The sequence below is a fragment of the Pantherophis guttatus genome, chromosome 4, assembly GCF_059756535.1.
Source record: "Pantherophis guttatus breed Tessera chromosome 4, ASM5975653v1, whole genome shotgun sequence".
Classification (NCBI taxonomy): Eukaryota; Metazoa; Chordata; class Lepidosauria; order Squamata; family Colubridae; genus Pantherophis; species Pantherophis guttatus.
This window is the reverse complement of record NC_142066.1, coordinates 118,349,043-118,372,929: the sequence shown is the minus strand read 5'-3', so window position 1 is coordinate 118,372,929 and position 23,887 is coordinate 118,349,043. Positions and strand designations below refer to the sequence as shown.

The following is a 23,887-nucleotide window of genomic DNA, read 5'->3' as shown; positions in this document are numbered from 1 at the left end:
TTTTTTCTGGTCACTGATCTTTATCTATCTGTGTATCTTCTTTGACATATTAATTCAATAGTACAGAACTCAAACCTAAATGATTAGGCAATCCATAGATTAATTTTGAGTTTCAGTTTATTATGTGCATTACTAACAAAGGAAAGAAAAAAATTAGAGAACTAACATAATGAACAAATACAACTTATGTCTTATTTTTTACAATACACTGTACAATTCCTAACACCGTCTTGAAATTAGAAAATTAAATTTGGCAACATTACATATTAAAAATCTCAGAGTTCAACCCCATGTCCTTGTTGTGAGAGGTGGTAACAGGATAAAGTAAGAGATTGTTAGGACTGCTGAAGTATGGCATGGCCTGGTGCCACCATACTATTACGGCAGCCATGAAGGGCATCCTGGGTCAGCCTGAAATGGCTAAAGGAGCTAAAGGAGCTCTGGTGAAGTTGCGACAGACCCTGCAAACTGGCAGTGAATATTAGACAGCTACATAAATCCACATGTGATGCAAATGTACTGATACAATGAGAAATGAGTGTGGCAATGTCAAAAGATCAAGAGATAGGACAGCAAAATACAAAATGGGAACCTTGAATATGACTGGCATGGGAAATAAAACAGAAATTTTGGAAAGAATGGAAAGAAGAGAGATTAAGATAATGGGACTAGCCTATATAAGACACAAAGGACATGGAAATAATAAAATTAATAAATAATATTTATCTACTCAGGAGGGGACACAGCAAAAAATAGAGTGGGCTTCTTGGTAGATTCAGACATAGCAAAATGCATACTACTGTATACATTAACACCTATTCGGACAGAATATCATCATTATCATCATTTTAGCCATTGTGTATCCACTGTAGGATGAAGGCCTGTTTTGCATGTTTCCAACCAATAAGGTCCTGAGGTTTCTTTTGCCAATTGGGCCCACAACACTTGCTGATGTTGTTGATCTATCTTGTTTTAGGTCTCTTTTTAGGGAGCTTTTTATCAGGTGGGATCCATTCTATGACTGCCTTGGTCCACCTGCCATCCGTTCTTCTTGCTGAATCTACTTTCATTTCAATTCTTTTACTCTCTTTTACTCTCTTGATATCGTATACTTTTGCTTGTTCTCTAATCCATGTGCAGGTCTTTCTATCTTGTCTTGTAATGCCAAGTATCTTTCCATGGCTCTGTGCACCACTTGCAGCCTTTGTATCAGTTGTGAGGTTGTCCGTGTTTCACCAGCATATGTTAGAGCAGGTAGCACACACTAATCGAAAACTTCTCTCTTCAGTCATAGGGGGAGGTTGTTTTTGAAAATTATGCTTAGCTTGCTGAATGCCTGCCAACCACATTTAACACATCATTCCATTTCCTTTATTGTATCATTTTCCTCTGAAATCGATCAGCCAAGGTATATGTAATGGTCGACTGCGCCTAGTTCTTCTCCAATTATAAAAAAAATTCTTTCTTTGGTGAATTTATTAAACATAACCAGGCTCTTTTTCAGGTTTATTTTTAAGCCAAATGATTCTCCTGCTTTGTACAGCTTTTGTATGTGTCTTTGTGGCTCTTCTGGGTCTTGTGAGAAGAAAACAACATCATCTGCAAATCTTAAGAGATTTAAATAGGCATAATTAATTTTTATTCTATCTTTTGTCCAGTCTAGTTTGCAAAACACTTCTTCAAGGCAGGCTGAGAAAAGGATAGGTGATATTGTATTGCCTTGTTGTACATCTCATTTTATGTTGATTTCCACTTTAAAATCATTAAGACAAATTGTTGCCATTGTTTTTTCATATACTGATTGTAGTAAGTTTATGTAAGTAGCGTCTATGCCTTGGTTGACCAATTAAATATTGCTTGCTGGAATGTTGGGTCAAAACCTTTTTTGTAGTCAATAAAAGCCTTGCACAGAGCATGGTGTACTCATTGTGCTTTTCAGTGACTTGCTGAATAACCTGGATGTAATCCACTGTTCTGTAGCCACTTCTGAACCCTGTCTGCTCATTTGGCTGTGCATCATTTAATGTTCTTAATATTCTTATTATTCTCTTGGTGAAAATCTTGTAGATGACTGAAAGAATGGCTATTGGGTGATAGTTCTTTAAATCATCTTTGCACCTTTCTTCTGTATAAGAATCACTTCAGCATTTTTCCATGCATCAGGTATGTTTTCTTCTCTTAGGCATCTCGAGTATATTTTTGCTAGATTCTTGTGTAAACTGTGGCCACCAGTTTTTAGCATTTCAACCGTAACACAGTCATTTCCTGAAGCTTTCCCATTTTTCATTGATTTTATGGCATTTGATACTTTTTCTTTTTCTTGGGTGTTGTTACTTTTGAGTGCACTTGATCTTTGTGTAACTCTGAACAGAATTTTCCAATTATTTCTAACATTTCCTGTCTTGTTCTACATACAGAACCATCTTCATGTTTTAATGCACAAACCTTCTTTCTTGTATGCATAAACTTGCATTTTGCTCTATTAATCCCTTTGTTTTCTTCAATTGCCTTTTTCATAAGTTTCATATTAAACTGACATGTTTCTTCTTGACAGAATAATAATACTGAAAATCAAAACAGGAGAGCAAATTGAAACATGTACAATTATATGCCCCATGTAGTGATAATTACACAAAAGGATGAATTCTTCGATGAACCACTGAGGAAATAGACAAAATGGAAGCTAACAATGTACTGATTGTAATAGGAGATTTCGGTGCTAGAATGGGTAGTAATAGAAGAGAGATTGAGCAGTTCATTGGCCCACGTGTTGCTAAGAACAGTGTGAAAGAAATGAGAATGGGCAAAAGATACTGGATTTATGCAACCAACATTATCTTTTTATTACTAATACTTTTTTTGAACATTGAGACTCATGACATAAATGGAATGAGATCACTATTAAAAGTCAGGTCAATTACACATTAACAAAAGTAAAAAGAAGATGCAGAACACTTGATGCAAAAGCAAAAAAAAAAGGAGAGACAGATACAGAATCCTCGATGCAAAAGCAATCCCCAGTGGACTATGTGATACCAATCACATAGTCTAATAACTAGAGATTAGCACTAAGATTGTAGTGCTAATAACAAAAAAGTTAAACCTAATATTAAAATACCAAATGCCAAATAAAAAAGAGGAAATAATTACGATAGTAAAATTTAAACAACAAGAAGTAGTAGAACAGTTGCAAAAAAAGATGGAAACTACATTTAGTCAACTGCCACCAGAAATGGGAAATATGGAGGATGAATGGAAATAATACAGAACTATCCTGCTTAACATCACAGAACAACTATGTGGAAAAAGGCGGAATGGGACAAACACACTGCATGGTGGTATGAAGATGCTAAAGAAGCAGTAAAGTTGAAAAAAAAGTTATACAGGTAGTCCTCAATTTACAACAATTCAGTTAGTGACCATTTGAAGTTATAACAGCAGTAGGAAAAGTGACATGACCTTTTTTTCACAGTTACAACCTTTGCAGCATCCCCATGATCACGTGATCAATATTCTTATGCTTGGCAACTGTTTCATACTTATGACCGTTGCAACATCCTAGGGTCATGTGATCCCCTTTTGCAACTTTCTGACAAGTAAAGTCAATGGAGAAACCAGATTCATATAACAACCAGGTTACTAACTTACCAGCTGCAGTGATTCACTTCACAACTTTGCCAAGAAATGTCATAAAGCAGGGCAAAATTAATTTATAAAATGTCTCACTTAACAACATACATTTTGGGCTCAGTTGTGGTCCAACTTGAGAACTACCTGTATAAATGTTGATAAAATCAGAGAAAGAAGATTACATAAACTGTAGATTATAGTGTAGAGATACCAACAGGATGATTAAGAAAGCAAAACAAGAATCAATTACAAAATCGTCAAAAGTATATGGAAAAAGAGGAGAATTATAACCCCACAGAAATAATTAATGATAAGAACAGAAGGCCACTAATAAAACTATCAGAAATAATAGAAAGGTGGAAAGAATGCTTCAAAGAACTACTTAATCCCTTAGGAAAGTATCATGAGGAAACCATGCAGGACTACAATATAATAGCACTAAAACCAGAATTATTGATTGAACATGTAGCAAGATTTGTTAAAGAGTCACATAAATATAATTCACAAGAATGGGTTACCAACAGAAATAATTCCAGCATCTAGGGAAAATAACATGCAATGCAGTAAGGCAAACCACAAACCAAGTATTGGGGTAGGTAGCTCCAGTCCTACTACATAAGGCAGTACTCATTAGAACTAAGGAGCATCTCATTCAAAGCATATTCACCACCACCTTATGTAACCAGTGCCAAACATGGACACTTACAATAAAACATAAATGAAAGTTACTATAGAAATGAGATGTTTGAGGAAAGCTGCTGGAATAACTAGAAGGGATAAAATCAGGAATGAGATTATAAGGGACAGAATTGGGATAGAACCAATATTAAACTGCATACAAAGAGGCAAATAAAATGATTTGTCCATCTTGAGAGAATGTCTGGGAATTGCATACCATATAGGTCCCAGAGGGGAGAAGATCAAACAGCACAAGGCAGACCCAGAAGAAGGAAAGACATCATCAAAGACATTACAGCAGCATCAAATAATAATATGCATGGTCAAATAGTCCGCATATAAAAGAATATGTGTTTAGAGTTGCTTGTCTGTTCCCATTTCCCAACACTTCAGTAATTAGCATAATTTCAGGAAACAGAATAACAGCTTTCACTGAATTGGTATTTAACAAACCATATCTTCTGATCCACACATGTGGTAATTCACAAATCAGTTTATCAATACAGTATCACATCAAACTATTTTAAAACCTTCCTAACCCTGAATTTATACATTGTTGAGTCATTGTTTTCAAGGGCTTTTCTTTATCCTTGACTTTTACCTCAGACTTGGAATGACCCTTTCCTAGGAGGGAATGTCATTTTCTTGGGATAGAACAGAATAATTTTAATCCAATAACGTATCCAATAAATAATACTCCTGGACCAACGGGATAATCCAATAGATCATATACAATAAATAGCAATACTCCTGGATTTCATGAACAACAGGAGACCATCCAATCCTTTTTTTTTATTTTGCAGCTCCTAGACATTTTAGAGGTTTTGACAGAAATTGTAAAAAGTGGATTTGTCACTAATTTACAGATAAAAGGCATTTTAAAAGCTTACAATATTTAGAAAATTTAAAAAAATCAAATAAAATACAGGCAGTGTTTGACTTACAACAGTTCATTTAGTGATAATTCAAAGTTACATCGGCACTGAAAAAAGTGATTTGTGATGTTTTTCACACTTATGACCATTGCAACATCTTCATGGTCATGTGATTAAAATTCAGATGGATGGCAAGTATCTCATGTTAATGATAATTGCAGTGTCCCAGGGTCATGTGATCACCTATTATGAACTTCTGACAAGCAGTCAATGGGGAAGTGAAAATCACTTAACAACCATGTAACTAACTTAACAACTGTGGCAAGAAAATTTATAAAATGGAGTAAAATACACTTAACAATTTTCTCACTTAGCTCAAATGTTGAGCTAAGTTGGGGTCAATTATGGTCGTAAGCTGAGGACTACTTGTACACCAATCTCAATTCTGTCAACTCATTATAAAGTAACCAGCTTTCTTTGGGTTGTAAAAAGCAGTTGTCTTTACTGGGGGTTATGAAACTCTTTATATTTAACTAATAATAATAATAACTTTATTGTCATTGTATGGGTATACACAGTATACCCATAAAACAAAATTCACTTAACACCCAAAGACCAGGTCCAACATACATAACAATTCCCAAACACACTCCTACCCACCACAATTTTTCACCCCTAAACCATCCAAACATCCACACAACAGACCAAATAATGCTGTGCAACAGCTCACTGATGGTGATCCTTTAGTTCATTGTTGGGTGCAATTATAGCTCTGGAATAAAAACTATTCAGAAAACGTGTGGTCCGGATTTTAATTGTTCTGTATCTTCTGCCTTATCTCTCTCTCTCTCTCTTATATATTTATATATTATATTATATATATATATATTGTTATATATATAACATATATATGTGTGTGTGTGTGTGTGTGTGTGTATGTGTATACTATAGCCTAAGACCACTTTCAACAACAAATGAACAGAGCTGACATTTGAATTGACTTAGTAATCATAGTCAATTCAATTAGTGAATCCATTTTCTCTCTTTTTTTTCATTTCTTTTTTTGATAAGAATCCAATATTTCTTTTGTAAAGTATATTTTCATTTGGAACACTAATTATTCTTTTCTTTTTTTAAAGACAATTACCAGACCTTCCACCTAAAACTCCCTTTTTTAATTCAAATAATTCTCAACATGTGGACCAGCGTCGCCAAGGTTTGCAAGAATTTCTCCAAAAGTGAGTAGATTGGCTTTGAGAGTTGTTTGTTGCTTATTGACTTTAATGAAATTGTTAAATTTCCTATACCTGCAATACCAGTTCATCTCTTGTACACGGCAGCCACCTTGTGGCCACAATTATGAATTTGCACTTCTAATGTATGGAGGAAGATTACATAGGACACATGCTTTCTTTATTCTTGCATTTTTGTTTTCTTTTTTGAGCCAACAATTTGTTAAATAGTGTATTGTTATTATTGAATTTGAAAGCCAAGATGTTTTAAAATAGCAATACATGAATTAATCTTTTTAGCAGCGTGAAGAAAAGCAATAGAATTTAATTAAAGCTGAAGTCCATACAAGGCAAAGATATGTTCCATAATCAGTCATGTGGAGGTAATAGAATCAGTATTCTCTTTGATGTTGTTTTTTTAAAATGGCAATTAAGCTTTCAATAGTTGAATATTAGGCATTCATCAGATAAGGTAAAGCAGGACAGGCCATTGGCCACATGATTCTTTTTTTGTGGTTCTTGGAGAATTTAAAGATTTATATTTATTGACATTAATGTTAACACTAGCTTTATATTTTCTTTCTAAAAAAATCAACTTAAACGTTTTGCTTTTAGAAAGCTGCTTTGGAGCATAAGGAACATGAATTTGATGACCTATACAATAGCTAATTACTAATTACTATCCTTTAGGTAGTCCAGGCCAGGAAATCATCTCCACATGAAGGCTAAAACATAAAAGACTTTGAGATATCTCCTAAATTACAAAGAGAAAACTAAACTAGTTTTTGATGCCAAACATATCCATGGTATATTGATGATTTGGAGCATGTGATAGATTATATGGAAACAAGAGTCCTGTAATTAGCTTGGCTGTAAACTATGTAAAGTAACATCATCAGCATATTGAATTAGATTTGAAAGACAATTGGCAACCAATGAACTATTTCAACATGGAAATAATCAAGGATCTCAAGAAGGCTCCATTCATCAGCCATCCTGCCCTGGTTGAGCCTAGCTACATTTTTTTCACATTTCAAGACCTCCTAGGAAGAGCACAATAAAATAGTTCAAGCTTGAGGTTATTAGCTGAATATAACCAGCACATTGATGACATCAGACAGATGGTAATAAGACATGTAATTTTGCCCCAAATGACATTGAGCTTGGAATAAATCCAAGTGAACTTGTTTGCTAAAGACCACCCAGTTGATCATAACAGCTCAGATGGCATCAGGGCATCAGCCAAATGTTTGGGAAGTTTGATTTTCCACCTGGCAGCTAGAACACTATTAAGATAGTTCTCTGTGGATTCACCTAGAGAGAAGTTCCACTGCTTTTTCCTTCTACTTAATTACTGCAGCATAAACCTCCCAATAAAACCTATGATATGTTTGGTCAGATTGTTCCTGAACGTGTAACAAAGTTGCTCTAGTTAGCTATCCTCATATTTTATTTATATCGATTTATATCTTCTATCCTATACCTTGATGTGATATACTATCTTGTCAAGGTATAGAAGTATCACAAATTCAAATATTTGAATTTGAGTAATACTGAGCTCACTTTTTCTGTAATAGCTTATCCTATTTTTATTTTTCAAACATTTAGCAGCCACTTATAACTAGAATCAAAGCCCTCTTGGAATCTTCTTTAACAAGATTTATGCAGAAAGAAGAGTTATCGATTACTATTGATAACTGGATAACTGATATATTTATCTCTTAAATTCTTTAGGATGGAATTTCTTGAACCTCTTGCTAATCACCTTATGATAAAGTGGTCAGCTCACCTTTGTAATAGCTTGTGCTCACACTATTAACAAATTATCATTTTTTCAAGTTCGGAGAAATCGTATTTTTTCCATTACCTCCTTCCCATATCAGATCCCAGATGAAAAGTTCATAGCAATAGCACTTAGACTTATATACCACTTGATAATGCTTTGCAGCCCTCTCTAAGTGTTTTACAGAGTCAGCATATTGCCCCCCAACAATTTGGGTCTTCATTTTACCGGCCTCGGAAGGATGAAAGGCTGAGTCAGTCATGAACTTTGTCCTTGTCACTTCTTGAAGACTCACCAGTGGTGGCTCACTACTACTGGCAGGTCTCTAATTCCTGGAAGCTATCAGATTAGAAGAGCAGAATTGATTTTTTCTTGCACAGTGCAGCAATGCTATCTTGCATGGGTACTCAAGTATGAAATACATAAAAAGGAAAGAACCAAGAATACCATAGATGCCAACTGATTTCTAGACAACAGTAGTTCTGATGTTGTTTATATCCCAAATGGCTTCCAATCTAGGAACCTGCATTTAACTTACCTTGTGTCCCAATTCATCCTTTTAGTAGTTTATAGAAGGAAAAAATTAACTTTGTGCCTGTAATTTGCTAAGGTTCTCTGCAAGTTTCCATGGTTAAAGGAATTAAACAAGTACAGGTAGTCCTCAGCTTACGATCACAATTGCCCCTAGATTTCTGTTGTTAATGAGATATTTGTTAAGTGAGTTTAGCCCCACTTTACAACATTTCTTGACACAGTTGTTAGGTGAATCACTGCAGTTGATAAGTTAGTACCTGGTTGTTAAGTGAATCTGACTTCCCCATTGACTTTGCTTGTCAGAAAGTTGCAAAAGGGGATCACATGACCCTGGGACATTGCAACGGTCGTAAGTATGAAACAGTTACCAATATCTTAATTTTGATCACGTTAGCATTGGGATGCTGCAAATATAGTAACTGTGAAAAATGGCCATAAGTTACTTTTTTTCAGTGCCGTTGTAACTTTGAATGGTCATTGAATTGTTGTAAGTTGAGGACTATCTGTAAACTAAATCAGAGTAGAAGAAAAGTTGTAACACTTAAACAGCTGTTTCAAGCTCAGAATGTTTACTTTTGTTTCTCTCCATTTAAATACAATAAAAATTTGTTTCTGGAGGTTTTGTTTCCTATTCAAGAAAATAGTAAGTTATTGAGGAGTTGGAGTAGTTATTTTCCAACAATCCATGGGCGAAAGCCACTGAAATTAATGGGATGTAATCTTTTCCCATTTGGTTTCATTGAGCATATTTTAAACAGAGTCTATTTAAGTTTAATTAACTGTGTATTCAGCCTTTAAGATTCAGAAGTTGCTTTCTTTTTAAAAGGAAAGAAGGGGCAGCCTCATCTACTGCACGTTACTGTAGGTTGAATTTTTCATGAATTCCTTTTGAAATCTCGTCTGTGTATGCATTCAATAGAGGGCACCAAAACACAGGCTGTGTTTGCTTGTTTCTGTAGATTAGATTTCTCACGAACATTTCTCTCAGAGTCAAGAAATGAAGTAAATAGGCTGAGTAAATTTGTTGAAAACAAATTTATGTTTTAACTTTTGGCACACATACAAGCATGCACTTGTCACTATATTGGGCTACATAAGATACAAAAAAAGTTTTAGTTAGAATAGGTTATGGTCCATTTCAGCTATGTTCTCTTCTAACAGAATAATTTACAATATACATAATAAAACACAATCTACCCCCTTTGCTTTTGTCCAAACAAAGCAACCGCTCATTTGGTTTGCATTTTAAAAATATGGTTTTAGTTTTTAAACATCCAGACTTCATGTAGAAGCTCTTAATAAGCAAAATGTCTTGAAGACTGCCTTTTGCACAATAAGTTTATTTTAATCTCTGGAATTCCGTTCTTAATATATTTTAAGTTCTCTAGGCTGAATATAATGGAAATAGAAGCAGTGGATCTGACTGAGGAAATACAGGCTTGTTTTCCACTCTCCCAACTTGGGCAGCTTTTAGAATTGGAGTTTAACAATATGTAGTTCAATTCTGAGCACTAGCATGCACAAACATTTAATATTTTCCAATACTTGTGTATATATCTAATATATCTCAGTAATATCTGAGTTTGATACAAAGTAATTGATACCACCTTAAATTCTTGTAATTTAAGATGCATGATTGAAAGGTTCGTAATAATTTTAATATTTAATATTTTCAGTTATCTTGTGTCTTAGTACAGTACTATATTGTAGACCTGTTCAAACACTTTCAGTTTAGTGTTTATTCCCGCTTTCTTTTCCCTTTCTTCTCCACAGATGTGTGTATTTGAACAAGGTTTTAATTAGCCTCCCCGAAATCTGAACCTTGTCAGAGTTTTAGCCCAGAATGTCCATCAGTCCCACAACAATACTGCCTCAAACAATTTGAGACTGATAGGACTTATGGACCTAATATCTGCGATACCCTTGACAATTATTGTGCTTTTCTTCATTCTTCATAAGTTAGACCCATGATGGCGAACTTATGGCACGTGTGCCACCTGTGCAGTCATATCGGTGGGGATGCGAGCTCAGCTCCGGACAACACGCATGCGCCGGCCAGCTGTTTTTCGGGCCTTCTGGTTCCACCAGAAGTTGGCAAACGGGTCATTTCCGGCCTCCGGAGGGCCTCCGGGGGGGGGAGGCCGTTTTTGCCCTCCCCAGTCTCCTAGAAAGCCTCTGGAGCCTGGGGAGGGTGAAAAATGGGCCTACCAGGCCCACTGTGCCATCGCATGCCAAAAGCGGAGGGAGCGCAGGGGTGGTGGTGGTCGCATGTGCATGCATTGGAGGCAGGGCACATAGAATTATGGATGTGGGCATGCACGCACACAACCCCCCCCCATGCTCCCCCGCTTTTGGCATGCAATGGCAAAAAGGTTAACTATCACTGAGCTAGACCAATTTGCTGGCCTCATGTGAATGAGATTCCATGTGTAGGAAGCCAGCCAGTCTCCCTGGACAGGAAGATGGGGGGTGGGGCATATACATTTAAAATAAACAAATAATTGATTGATTGAATGTATGATTGAATGAATGAATGAGTAAATAAATAAATAAATGGTATCTACTCCACATATAGATATGATTATTGTTATCTCGGAGATAGATTTGAGACTGGAAGTGCATTTGGAGGATGTGGTAAGGCTCATTTCACAAATAGTTGCCCACTCACAAAATGCCTGACATAGATGCCAAATCATCCATTTCCTGGAAGGGTAAATTAGCTGCTGAGGATAATGTCAACCATTCCAGTGTGGTCTTATTTTACCATTGCAATAATATATTATGCTAGTTCTTGTTTAATAGTAAGCCAGTTTCTTATCTAAACCACAAGAATCATTAAAAAGTGGTCAAGACATAGAATCTATAGAAAGGAGATACTTAATGGCCACAGAAACATTTCTTACTCAGTGGTGCTAAAAAACTTCCCTTCATTTAAAGTCAATATTTCAACCCATCATATGCTCAACAATTTGTATTGTCCATCTTGGTGATTTTTAACTGCCTTTTAAAAAAGGAAAAGAAATGCTGTTTTCCAGCCACATTCCTTCTATGCTTTTTGCTCTTTAAGCAGTTCTGCTTTGAAGGTTTCTTTGCACTGATTTCTCCATCCTGTCATTGTTTTGGGCGGCAGTCCCCTCCCCCCCCCGTTTGTTTGCATTTCTCTCCATCATTATAGCCACAGTGACTTTTGCTTCTTTCAGCAAAATAGAGTTTGTAAATATTCTAATTTAGAATGTGTCTGTCCTTGTCTCAACAGTTGAAATGTTTGTGAACATTTTAGAACATTTGTATCAACTAGGCCAATTGCTATTGAAGGCTTCATTATCACCTGCAATTTGCTCAGATTAACATGGAAGATGAAATAATTCTTTAAAGCATATAGAAGCCGATTATGAATAGAACTAAAAGTGTGTTTTCTTCACCATATATGCAGTTAGCTAATTGGAATTAATATATTTCAAACATAGCTATTTCTGCCCAACAGAGGGCTGTAAACGATGCTTTCAAGATCTCAACATATTAGATGAAACCAACTTTCTCTTGGCAGCCCTCTGCAATCTAATTAACTTTTCTGATAACAGGAAACAAGGGCCAGATCAAGTCTCAAGCTGACAAGTTGTGATCCATGAACTCCAGAAGAAATGGCTGCATACATAACTTCAACATCTCCTATGCTTACAAAATTAAAAAAAATTCCTATTAGGGTAATGCATTTAAATTACTAAGGCTGATGTACAGGAAGATGACAATTGGGATTGGGATTTTTGTTGCTAAGTGATACTGTCGTTAAGTGGATCATTAAGTAAGTACCTACTCTCACTCTCCTTTTAGTTTCTCACAACCAAAGTCAATGGGGAAACTAGCAGGAAATCGCAAATCCCAGGTTGTTTACAAGCAGACCTGCAGGCAGTGGCTAGTGGCTGCTGCCAAATGAGGGAGGTTGATGAGCAGTGAAGGAGGTGCTGTGCAGACATCAGGGGCGGTTTCTCTGCCAGTTTCCCCATTGACTTGTGGGAAGCTGGCAGGAAAGGCTGCAAATTGAGATCATGTGATGTGCGATGCTGCAACTGTTGTAAGCACGAGTTGGTTGCGAAGTGTCCAAATTGAGTACATGACTGCAGGTACTGGCTTACTGGAACAGGGCTAACCATCATTTATTTGGCACTGTCGTAACTTTGAATTGTTGTTGAATGGTGTTGATTCAAGTACTATCTATAAGCTACATATTAGATAATGCCTTAACATTCCATAGTATAGTAAAATGTATCTAATTTTAGAGAATTTTTTCAAACAAATAACAACTGTGAGATTCAGATATATAATGATCATCTATATCCATGATGGCGAACATATGGCACGTGTGCCACAGGTGGCATGTGGCATATTGGTGGGCACACGAGCATTGCCCTAGCTCACATCCCCAGCTGATTTTCGGGCCTTCCAAGCTCACCGGAAGTTGGGAAACAGGCTATTTCTAGCCTCCAGAGGGCCTCGGGGAGGTAGGGAAGGCCCGTTTCTTGCTCTTCCCAGGCTCCAGAAGCTTTCTAGGAGCCTGGGGAGGGCAAAAACTGTCTTGACCCCTCCGTGGAGGGGGTCCATGGAAACGGCCCATTTCCCAACTTTTCTCGGAAGGCCCATTTTTCAGAAATGGGCTGTTTCTGGCCTCCGGAGGGCTGTGGGGAAGGCCGTTTTTGCACTCTCCAGGCTCCAAGAAAGCCTCTGAAACCTGGGGAGGGCGAAAAATGGGCCTACCAGGCACACCATGCCATTCGTGCCAAAAGCTGGACCGTGGGGGGTCGCATGCGCATGTGTGTGTGTGGTGCATTGAATTATGGGTATGGGTGCACACACACGCTCCCCCCACTTTTGGCAAAAAGATTAGCCATCACTGATCTATATATTATGATTTATGCTAAGCCAAAAGCAGACTAGCCACATTATAGTTTAGCACAGCCAGATAGGTAAGATGGATATGGAAATAGACAACTTGTATTCAGATTGGGGTTTATCATGTGGATTTGGTTTCCCCATGTCTCTATTTAAAGAGATGTGGAAAGAAGGAATAGACTTTGTTTATTACCTTCTCCTGTGATGCATAAAACAGGTTTAAGCACTGTTTACAAAGTTATAAGGCAAGATGGGGTAAAAGGTATAATAGCTGATCAAACCATGATTTAAACAACTCCACTGTCTCCCTTTTCAATCCAAATCTGGATCATGAATGCAAAGGGAAAATATTAAATATCGTTCTTCCTAAGAAAACAGAATGAAAATATATGGGAATATAAAACCGACTTTGCGGCTACGGAAGGAAGGAACAAGCTGTTAAGGGGAGACTTAAGGAAAAGATTATAGAGTTTTGAGCTAGAGGAAACTTGAGAGAAAAGAGTCTCAAAACAATCCCACATTGATTTTATTTAAGATGAGATAGAAACAATTTTGCAGGAAGATTCTGTTATTCTACTTTGCTGCAATAAAAAAAGCATTTCTGGAATTCCTGCCCTGCTCTTTTCTTGACCTGGTTACCTCAAAAGACTGACAGGCATTACAAACCTTTCAATATATGTCTTTTCACACTTGGCATGTTTACATTTCTAGGATACCTACCTGTTTTTAATTTATTATCTTTGAACTGATCATTTTTTTAAGCCTCCAGATGGCACTATTAAGCAGAAAAAAGAATGATTGTAAAGTAATGAATCCAGTGAAAAATAAAAGTGGAAATTGAATTGTAGGGGCAGAGAGGGGCAGGGGAGGGCTAATGGTAGCCTTGATGTGCTTAGATCAACCTGTACTCTTATCACTTTTGTTTGCTGTTCCCATATGTTAGGTTACCAGCAAGTTAATAACAGTGCTTTGGCAGTTCAAGGCTTAACAAAATTGCACTGGACGTGAAATAAAGCTAAAATGAATTTCTGTCCAATATCATTGACATTAGTGTTCATTATTTTTGCAGTGCAATGCCTCAAACCATCAAAAATCAATTTTAAAGATTACCCATTATTTTACAAAGAAACTAAAATGCATTTCAAACAGTAACAAAGAAGTAACTGTGGTGTAATTGTATCAACAGTTACTTAGGTTTCAGCTTGGTGACACAATCACACTTCTAAAGCAACCACTGAGAATATTTATTGAGAATTAAATTGTATGTATGATCCATAGATGTATGATTAAGGTAAAATAATACCAAGTTGGATTATCAGTAATATTTTTGTGCCCTCTTTATTTCCATCATTATGTGCATACTTTAAACAATAGTGTCTGGTTATAACATTCTGTTAGGAAATCGATAGGATTTTTCTGAGGGATGAGAAAAATCCTATCAGGGATGGGATGATTAATGCTTAGTTTGTTTGGGATTTCTTATGTAACATGATTCAGCTTGAAATGGAATATAAAGAAAAGTTGCCTACATTTTTCAGATCAAAGTCACGCTTAACCTTTCAGTGGTAGAGGTAGAGTATGCTACTGAAAACAAAACACCTTTGGGAACAAATAAGACATTTAAAAATTAGTTTTGATTTTATTCATTTTAATTTTACCTACATTTTAAAGATATCATGATTGCTTTCCACATATTTACCATTTTCTCCTATTTATCATATTAAAATTACAATTTGCTTCAGCTATTACTGAAAGTAAAGCTGAGGTTATGTACCATTTGTTTAAAGCCATGTTACTGCTGTTTCCCGTTCATATTTGGTCACAATTCAATTGAGGCCCAAATGATTTATATGAATTCCAGAAGATAGTAATTTATCCCAGTAAGCTGATTATTTTTTACTATAGTGTGCCTTCCTTTATGAACAATGTCCAATATCTTACATTGATATAGGTGTATTGGAGCTGAAAAGGGCAATTTACATAAAAATGATATAAGCATTACATATTTTAGAATAATTGAATAGCTCTATGATTAAGATAAAATAATACCAAGTTAGATTATCAGTAATATTTTTGTCCCCTCTTTACCTCCATCATTGTGGTCTGAGGAGTATGACATATGCAGCATCTTTAATGACCACCGCAATTAGCAGAATCCACTAGACTTGACAAATATCTGAGCTTCCTGCATAATGTTTATGTTAATGTGCATGCAATTAGATAATATATCGGAGCATTCTTGTCTGCATGTATAAATTATATCTGAATAAAACCTTGAAGGAACCCTTTGATTTGATTGTGGCTTGGGCAAAGCATTCTCTGCATACAGCTCTTCATTGCATGCTTTCATGTATTGTATTGGAGCTGCTGCATGACAAATTGGTCACTTGATAATGTTCAGAATTCTGTACATATATATGCAGAATATATTTTCACAGCAGAAAGAAATCGAGATCTAAAGGTATAAGAACCTGTTTTTTATATCAAGATGCCACTTCGCCCTCAACTGGAGGTTCAGGTGGTTCAGATAGGAGTGCTACTTCACATACTGATAAATTCTGTATTATCCAAGATATCCTTGTTTTAAAGACTAAATTAGAAACTTGGAGGAAGGAAGTGAATTGGCTAGTTTTGATTTTAAGGGAGGAACAGTTTCAAGGGTTGGTATGCTTCCTGTTTATTTCTTTTATATTTCACTTTATTTCTCCAAAGATTTAAGGTAGCATGCATGAATCCCTCTTCCCCTATTTTATTTTCATAACAACTTTGTAAAGTGAGTTAGATTTAAGTGGGCTTGGATAGACTGAAGAAAAATCCAAGGGCCTTTCTGGATAAGTGAGGACTAAATTCAGAAAATAAATGATTATGGATGTCCATTGTGGGGACAAATGATAAAACAGGCATCACCATACACGTACCATTTCCTTTATATGTGCATCATGACATTGCACATACTTAATGGAATAATTAGAATTTCAGTACTAATTTCATTATTCTCCTGCCTAGCTGTTAAGAGATTAAATCTCTGCAAACTTCCTAGTGAGATGGCTATCTAGGTCAAAAGAGATGCCTTAATGTTTCTTTTCTAGCACACATAATTGAGGTTGGTCTAAACCTCATTTTATTTCTCTCTATTATCCCAATTTTGAAATGATTTTGTCTTCCATTGAAGAATATGCCACAGCCATTGTTTTTCATATTATATAGCCTGCAGTAAATAGTTCAAACCCTATTTTTCTATTCTATTAGCCTGATGAGTCATTATTAAAATATTCTTCACTGTATCAGACTTCCCTAATCTGACATCTTTGAAATGTTTTAGACTACAGGTGCCATTGTTTTGATGACAAATAATGTATGCTCTAATTTCATAGAATCTATAAGGCACCAGGTTAGGAAGGCTGCATAATGTCCATAGATTCTTTCACAGCTATCTTTAATAGAATTAATTCAAATGTGCTTTCTCTAAAATAGGATGATGAGATATTTTGAGATTATCCTTGAACAGAAGGCAGAGTACAGGATTGGTTATTCATATTAAAATAATAAATTCTCTGGTAGAATATTAACCTGAATGTTGGCCAACTATAAACTGGAGTCCTGAAATTGTTTATTTTGCCTATTCCCAGTTAGATTTCAAAATTGTGATTAAGAGACCATTTAATGATAAAAGTAATTAACTGACATCAACAAAGATTAGGTGAAAAAGCAAGAGATCTAAACGTCCACAATTTTAATATAGAAGTAATGTTATTTTGGGGGTTGTATTTGCTGGACTAAATAAACCAATAGAAATGTATTTTAATGTTGAATAAAACTAGATTGGAAAAAATAGATTTTATGACATGGTATAGTGGAAGCAAGACCATTCTGTTGTTAATAAAAATATAGTTGGATATATTTAATGTTGTATTAAATTGTTTTAAATATTTACTGAATTGAGCATTCTCATTTTAAGATTATATGCTGGCGTCAAAACACTTTTAAAAATTAACGGAAGTAAGATTCTTTTTGCCGTTCATCTGAAATAGTTTTATCAGCCTTTTTGAAAGTAACACACACAAACAAAATAAGTATTTGTTTTACATAGGCATCTAATTTCTGTAAATTCTATAATGCCCTTCTTTTAAGGCAAGTTTTATTACATATTCAGAATTACTGATTATGCATCATTTCCTATGTTAGTTTTCCCACACATTGAGGCACACATTCTCCCCCCCACCCCCAGCCAAACTAGTAATCGATTCACATGGTAGCAACAGATGGGGAAATAAAAAAAAGTCCTTGAAAATTACTTATATAACAGATGTTCATAACTATTAGCTTCATGTTATTTTACTCACCTAAATTCCCAAATACTTTAATAAAGGTAAGTATCACTTACTCAAACATTCTAACATTTATACTGTGTTCAAACTGCAATGGATACGAAGTTAAAAATAACTTTGAGGCAAAAAATATTGAATAAATGTTCTTGGAAGGCAGATGAAATTTTTGTTTTTTGTTTTTTTAAAGGGTACTCCAGAATCCAATTTTGCTTTCAGACAGTAGACTTCATCTATTCGTACAAACACAGCTGAGTCCTGAAGACATTGAGGCATGTGTATCTGGAAATACGAAATATTCTGTGGCTGAAGCAATCCATGACTTTGCTTGTTTGAAACGACGATTTCCTGTAGAACATGAAGAGAAGAAAAAAGAAAATTATGCCGATTCAGATTCTGAGAGGTTACTTCCTTACATTCTGCTAAACATGCATACATGAAAATAAAAACACTTCAGCATTTTTGTTGTTGATGCAATGCTAAGATAATGAAAAAATTAATTGACTGAGATTTTATTGAGCTGTGACAGTTCATCATAGAAGTCTTTGCATACACCTCCACATTGAATTAATGAATGCAGTAGAAATTCAATTATCTGCATTCTGATTATGTGAATTTCATTTAGTCAGACTTGAATTATTCGCGTTTAAATTATCTCGCTAAAAAAAATATCCAACTGCACTCCAAATGACTAATTAAAAGTCCAAATTTCCTGTCTCTCTTTTGTGACTGGGGATAATTAAAGTTCTCCTCTGTTACTCAGGCTTTGAGTGTGTTGTGAAAACCAATTTTCTCTCTCCCCCCCTCTTCCCCCCCCCCTCTGCAGTTCATCCTCTGGGCTTGAACACAGTGGCGATGATAGCAATTCACACAGACATAAAGCAAGCAGAGCTACCGAAGAACCCTGAAATATTATTTGCACTCTGCAGTTCCTGGAATGACAGGCCTAACTTGAAAGTTGCATGTGACCTTTCTAACTACTTCCCAAAGCACGTGCTTTCTGTTTTCAAACCAGTTTTGAAAAATATAGAGTATATGCAGTAGAGGTCATATGGGCTGGGAATTATAGAGATAATAGTCCAAGTTATTTTGCAGGCCAAGCAGGAGAAACCTGATTTATGTTGTTGAACATTATGAATTACATCTGTAGAGACACCTTCAGTATCTTAGATTTTCTGGTGTAATCCTTTGGGGGTCATTATAAGGGAGAGCAGAGAAAACCTGAATGATTTTGAAATATGTTGAAATATCTGACCTCAAAATGTACAAATTCTATTTTCATTTGGCATTTTAAATGGCCACATAATTCTATCGTATTGTACAAATCTTAACAGTTCTAAATCATAGGTAAAATGTAATTAAAAAACAACTCAGTTTTTAGTGAGAAGTATTGCCAGGTAAGTATGCATATGTGCTCAGCAATACAGGAATAAATGACCAAGTTAGTTTTAAATAAACATTCTAAAATATTAGTTTCATCTCAATAAATACTTGAACCCTGTGTAATCAAAATTACAGCGTATCAAGTACTTCTGTCAGTATGCTTAGTTGAAGCCAGTAGGTTTAAGCTTGCCTAACAATTGTCACAGGTCATGTAAATATGTTTCAGACCCATAATCCCATTGGAATTGAAGTACATCGCATTTGAGGGTACCAGATTAAAGGAATTTAGTATGCCTTGCTTTCTGATGCAATAAAGAAACAATATATATATAAAACCCTCTGCATTATAAAATAATTTTATTTTATTTTATCAAATTTATGTTTTCTCTTTCTAGACGTAACAGTGAAGAAACTGGATTTTAGAGGGGCAGGAAATAATAAAAGATAATTTAATATGTATGTTTAAACTATCTAGCTGGACAACTTCATAAACTCAGTTCATTTTGGAAATCCTCAGTAAAATTAACTGGTTACCCAATCCAAAAATGTATTTATTATGGAACTAATTTTCATATTCTATTCATATTAAGTAATTCTTTTTGAAGGTCATGGAATATATTTTGGAAGGGGGAGAAGAAGTAGTAAATATTTAGAGCCAACAATCCTTTTGCTATTATGGTTGAGCATAAAATAACCTTGCAGATTATTTTATTTTATTAAATTGGATAAAACTGTTTAGGCCTAATTACAAAAAAATGCTAGCTACTTATGTTTAGGTAACTGTGTGAACATGTAAGTAAAATCACCAGTGCAGTGTTTGCTATTGTTACAGTAAAATGAACAAAAGGCTTCCAACTGAGGAAAGGAAAAAAGAGACCAAATAAAATGGAATAAGATATTGTCGCTTACTAAAATTACAGAAATCTAAAATCGTTACTGTGAAGCAATTTGAAGCAATGTGTATGCTATAAATTAAGTGATTGCTAATTTTAGTATATGATGTCTGAAGACTTATGTGATGTCATTTAATTGATGCCTGCTGGAGGATAAACAATTATTTCAGTCTTAAGTATTGCAAATAGAAGGCTTGGGAACCACTGTTACGTTCAAATTCCACTGTGAATTGCTGGATTTGATGCAGTTTGTCATTTGGTTTATCTATATGGTGCATATTAATCATGTTGCTTCAGTGTTACTATATTCCTACTTTTCAGAGTAAACCTCTACATGCTTACCATGATGTAAATTTTAATTGTTTACTCTGGAGTGTATTTGATTGCAGCTTGACCCTTGAAATATTTTATGTCTATCAAGTGTCTATTAGTGAAATACTTAATCACAAATGTGTGGACTCTTAAAATGTTTGGAAAATGCTTCTATTTTGTTACATTTCCAAAATAAAACATTTTCTATGTTGACTTATATTTGTCTTTGTAGTCTTGATTTTAAAAATTGCAATATATATAAATATAAAATATTTATATAAATATAAAAACTTAATGACATATTTTTAAAAAGCATGAATAAAACAAATTAATTTTTGAAAAGAATAATCCCATGAATTTTCCAAATCACATGTCCCATTTTGGGATTTAGTTTGTTCTCCCTCAGGTTTAAATTGTTCCTTTTATTTTATGCAATATAAAGCCAAGGAAAAGGAATTTGTTTTCTAAATTTACATATTTTTCATAATCTGTCAGCCATATTTTTGTTATTTTTCAATATATTATGGTAAGACAAATTTTATGATTTACTTACATTTTAGGTAATTCCCACACCTTCATTTCTGATGACTTTTTTGTAGCAACTTGCTATTTACAAAGCTTTGCAAATAAATTCACATTTATTTGTACAGCTCATTTTAGAAATTAAATCTAGTAAATGTTCATATACAGGCAAAAATATCTAGCAGAGTATGAAGCCTATTTTCTTAGTAATTATAAGCAGTACTGCATTAATTCAATATTTTCCCTTATAAATGTTTACCCTTTTTAAAATTGTTTTTGTTTTTGCAGTAATACTTTTATCTTCATTTAAATTTTTAAAAAGTTTTTGTTCCAGCTTCTTTCTAGCAAATCCCTTATAAAATGTGGATTGGACAGCCTTTTCTTTAGTATATCACATTTTACAAGATTTAAAATGGATTTTTTTAAAATTATTCGAAAATGCTTAGGTCCCCTGCGAATACAATACTCTCTCTTCCTCATAATTTTATGCCGATTAGAAATAATTTGGGAAAATAATTATTTTTACCTACAGGTATACATCAAATAGGGAGAATTGTTTAGCTCTCGAGTTTAACCTCACGTAAAATCAAAAACAGAGAATTATAATTTGCAAAAGGCCAAAGGGGTAAGAATCAGTGGACACGGGATGACACATCTTAACTTTTCCGCTTTTCAATGTAACCCTTTCCTTGCTGGCCTCCTTTGCTTTGCAAACACAGTCGTTTCCGACGAGCCAACTGATTAGAATTGAGCCGTCATCCCGCTTCTTCAAACTCAAAAACTTTCCCTCTCATTGGTTAATTGTTATGCTGGGAAGGATTTTTTTTATTATTATTTTAAAGATACTCTATTCAGCGATACCTCGGTTCCCCGCTACCGGCTTGGTTTTTGGGATCGTCTGCAGCTTCCCGTCTCCTTTCCCTGGTTGCTATCTCTCTCCCTGCACGAAGCAAAAAATAAATCCATCCGTAAGCCATCTGGCTTCATTTTAGGAGAAGCGAAACAGGGATGCCTGGCCATCAGTTGTAGCCATTAGCGTTCCTCTCTCTCCAAACCTGGTTTCTTGAGCCAGTTTTGCACCTTCGACCTGGCATGGAGTATAGTAGTTCGCCGGTTTCTTACCTCGAGGCCTTGATCCACTTTTTTCTTCCACCCGCCCCCCTGTTTTCAACCCCGCATACTGGACATTTCCCCCCCGCAGCTGCAAATGCCGCACGCGGAATCGCCGGCGCGCGCAGGGCGCTGGCTCAGCAGCAAGCAAGCAAGCAAGCAAGCAGCAGCAGCCGTTCGCTCGCTCGCTCGCTTTCCCCCTCCCGCCCAGGGAATGTGTGTTCCAGGCGCCCTCCATGTGCCTGAGCTTTGCTGGGGGCTGTTTGTCAGGGAGAGAGAGAGAGAGAAGGCTGTCGCCGGCCGTAATCCCGTAACCCATAGCAACGGCCCAAATCAAGGGAGCAGTAGCCCGTTGCTCCAAAAGGCCCATGGAGAATACGTCAACGAGCACCTCGCCCTCCTCCCAGAAAGTGATGCGATCGCCCTGGAACATCAATGCAGAGACGGGGTTGCAAACGACAAAGGATTTTCAAGGCATCGCTCTCCTTGCAAATACTTCATAGCTCCATCCTTCCCCCACCCCCTTCGCCTTTTTGGATTAATGTATGAAATGACAGACAGAGGAGGCTGGAAAATGAGAGGCAAATTTGCTGTGGGGGCGGCGGCGGCGGTGGGGAAGACAGGGAAGGAGGGCGAGGGGTGACGACGACATTCCCAGGCGTCGGCTGGATGGCGGGCTTTTGTTATGCAAACGCCTAGGCAGCCGGCTGTCGTTCTCTGTGCAGGGACCGAGGTAGTCGGATGACTCCTTGAAATAAAGGTCAGCGGAGCTGGTGAGGGAGGGCGGACAGCAGAAGCGAGTTATTGTTTTCTCAACGCTCTGCGGTGATGCAGGAGCTTAAACGCTGGGAAAGAAAAGCAGGATGTGGTGCCTGCAAGCCTGATTCGGGAGACTGGACTTCTTTTAGAAACGAGAAAGACTGCATGGCTTTAAAATACCCAAACCTAGGACACCTGTTCTGAAGAAGAGACAGCAAGACTTTAACATGCTCACTAGGCCCTGCATTTTTCAGAATAAGGCATAGTCTAGTAATTTCTCAAACTCCTCTTGAAATAAAAATCTCTATATATCACATGGCCATGCAACATGCTAAGTTATGATTGGCTTAAACATGATATACTGAAGGAATCACAGCTGGAGAGTTCACATGGGTTATTAACTATAAACTCAGGCTTATGAGGCCACTGGTTGGCATTAGCATCACACCCACTAGCTAAACTAATAATAGGCAAACTACAGTTTGACTTCATCTGTAACTCTTGAAAATGACTTACTACATAATTGTCATGTCACTGGAGTTCAGTTTCCATCATATAAGCAGTAGGGTAGTTTGGTACTCTGGCTCAGTATATTTATGAACTCAGTTAATGTGGTTACAGTAGTTTATGTTTTAAGGTGTTTCTGCTTATGTCGGTGATGATAACTAGCACCATTAAACAACACCTGCCTATCCCAAATCCTTGGGAAGGACTTGATAGATGGATAAAAATGCCAAATCTAGTCTAAACTTCTGGCTGATCAATAACAGTAGAAATAATGGAGAAAAGGACAAGGAGGATCAAGTATTGACTACTTGCCAATTCATCAGCACCATCTTGGTGAAGATGAACTGTATTGGTTTTGGTATTGAACTGATCTGCACTCACTCATTGCCAAGCAGTTTAGCAACATACCACAAGGAAGTAAAATTTAACATTGGTTAACATTTTGCAAATCCTACCC

General features: G+C 36.1%; 1 protein-coding gene and 1 long non-coding RNA gene across 3 annotated transcripts in view; one reads left to right on the top strand and one right to left on the bottom strand.

The window, feature by feature from the left end:
• Nucleotides 1–20,747, top strand: part of SNX10 (sorting nexin 10) — a 42,093-nt gene extending 21,346 nt beyond the window's left edge. Inside the window, exons 5-7 of the mRNA XM_034402336.3 lie at nucleotides 6,323–6,421; nucleotides 18,135–18,347; nucleotides 18,771–20,747. Of these exons, the coding sequence (XP_034258227.1) occupies nucleotides 6,323–6,421; nucleotides 18,135–18,347; nucleotides 18,771–18,852 (394 nt within the window). The 3' untranslated portion in view covers nucleotides 18,853–20,747. The remainder of the gene's footprint in view (nucleotides 1–6,322; nucleotides 6,422–18,134; nucleotides 18,348–18,770) is intronic.
• LOC117655176 (uncharacterized) lies at nucleotides 15,235–22,531 on the bottom strand. 2 transcript variants are annotated; one of them, XR_015734010.1, is made up of 3 exons: nucleotides 22,177–22,531; nucleotides 21,916–21,994; nucleotides 15,235–18,292 (listed from the first exon to the last, which is right to left on the bottom strand). It is a non-coding gene; the product is annotated as an uncharacterized LOC117655176 (long non-coding RNA). The 2 variants fall into 2 exon arrangements; XR_004588577.3 differs by lacking the exon at nucleotides 22,177–22,531 and having other exon boundaries at nucleotides 21,916–22,165.
• Nucleotides 22,532–23,887: the final 1,356 nt, after the last annotated feature.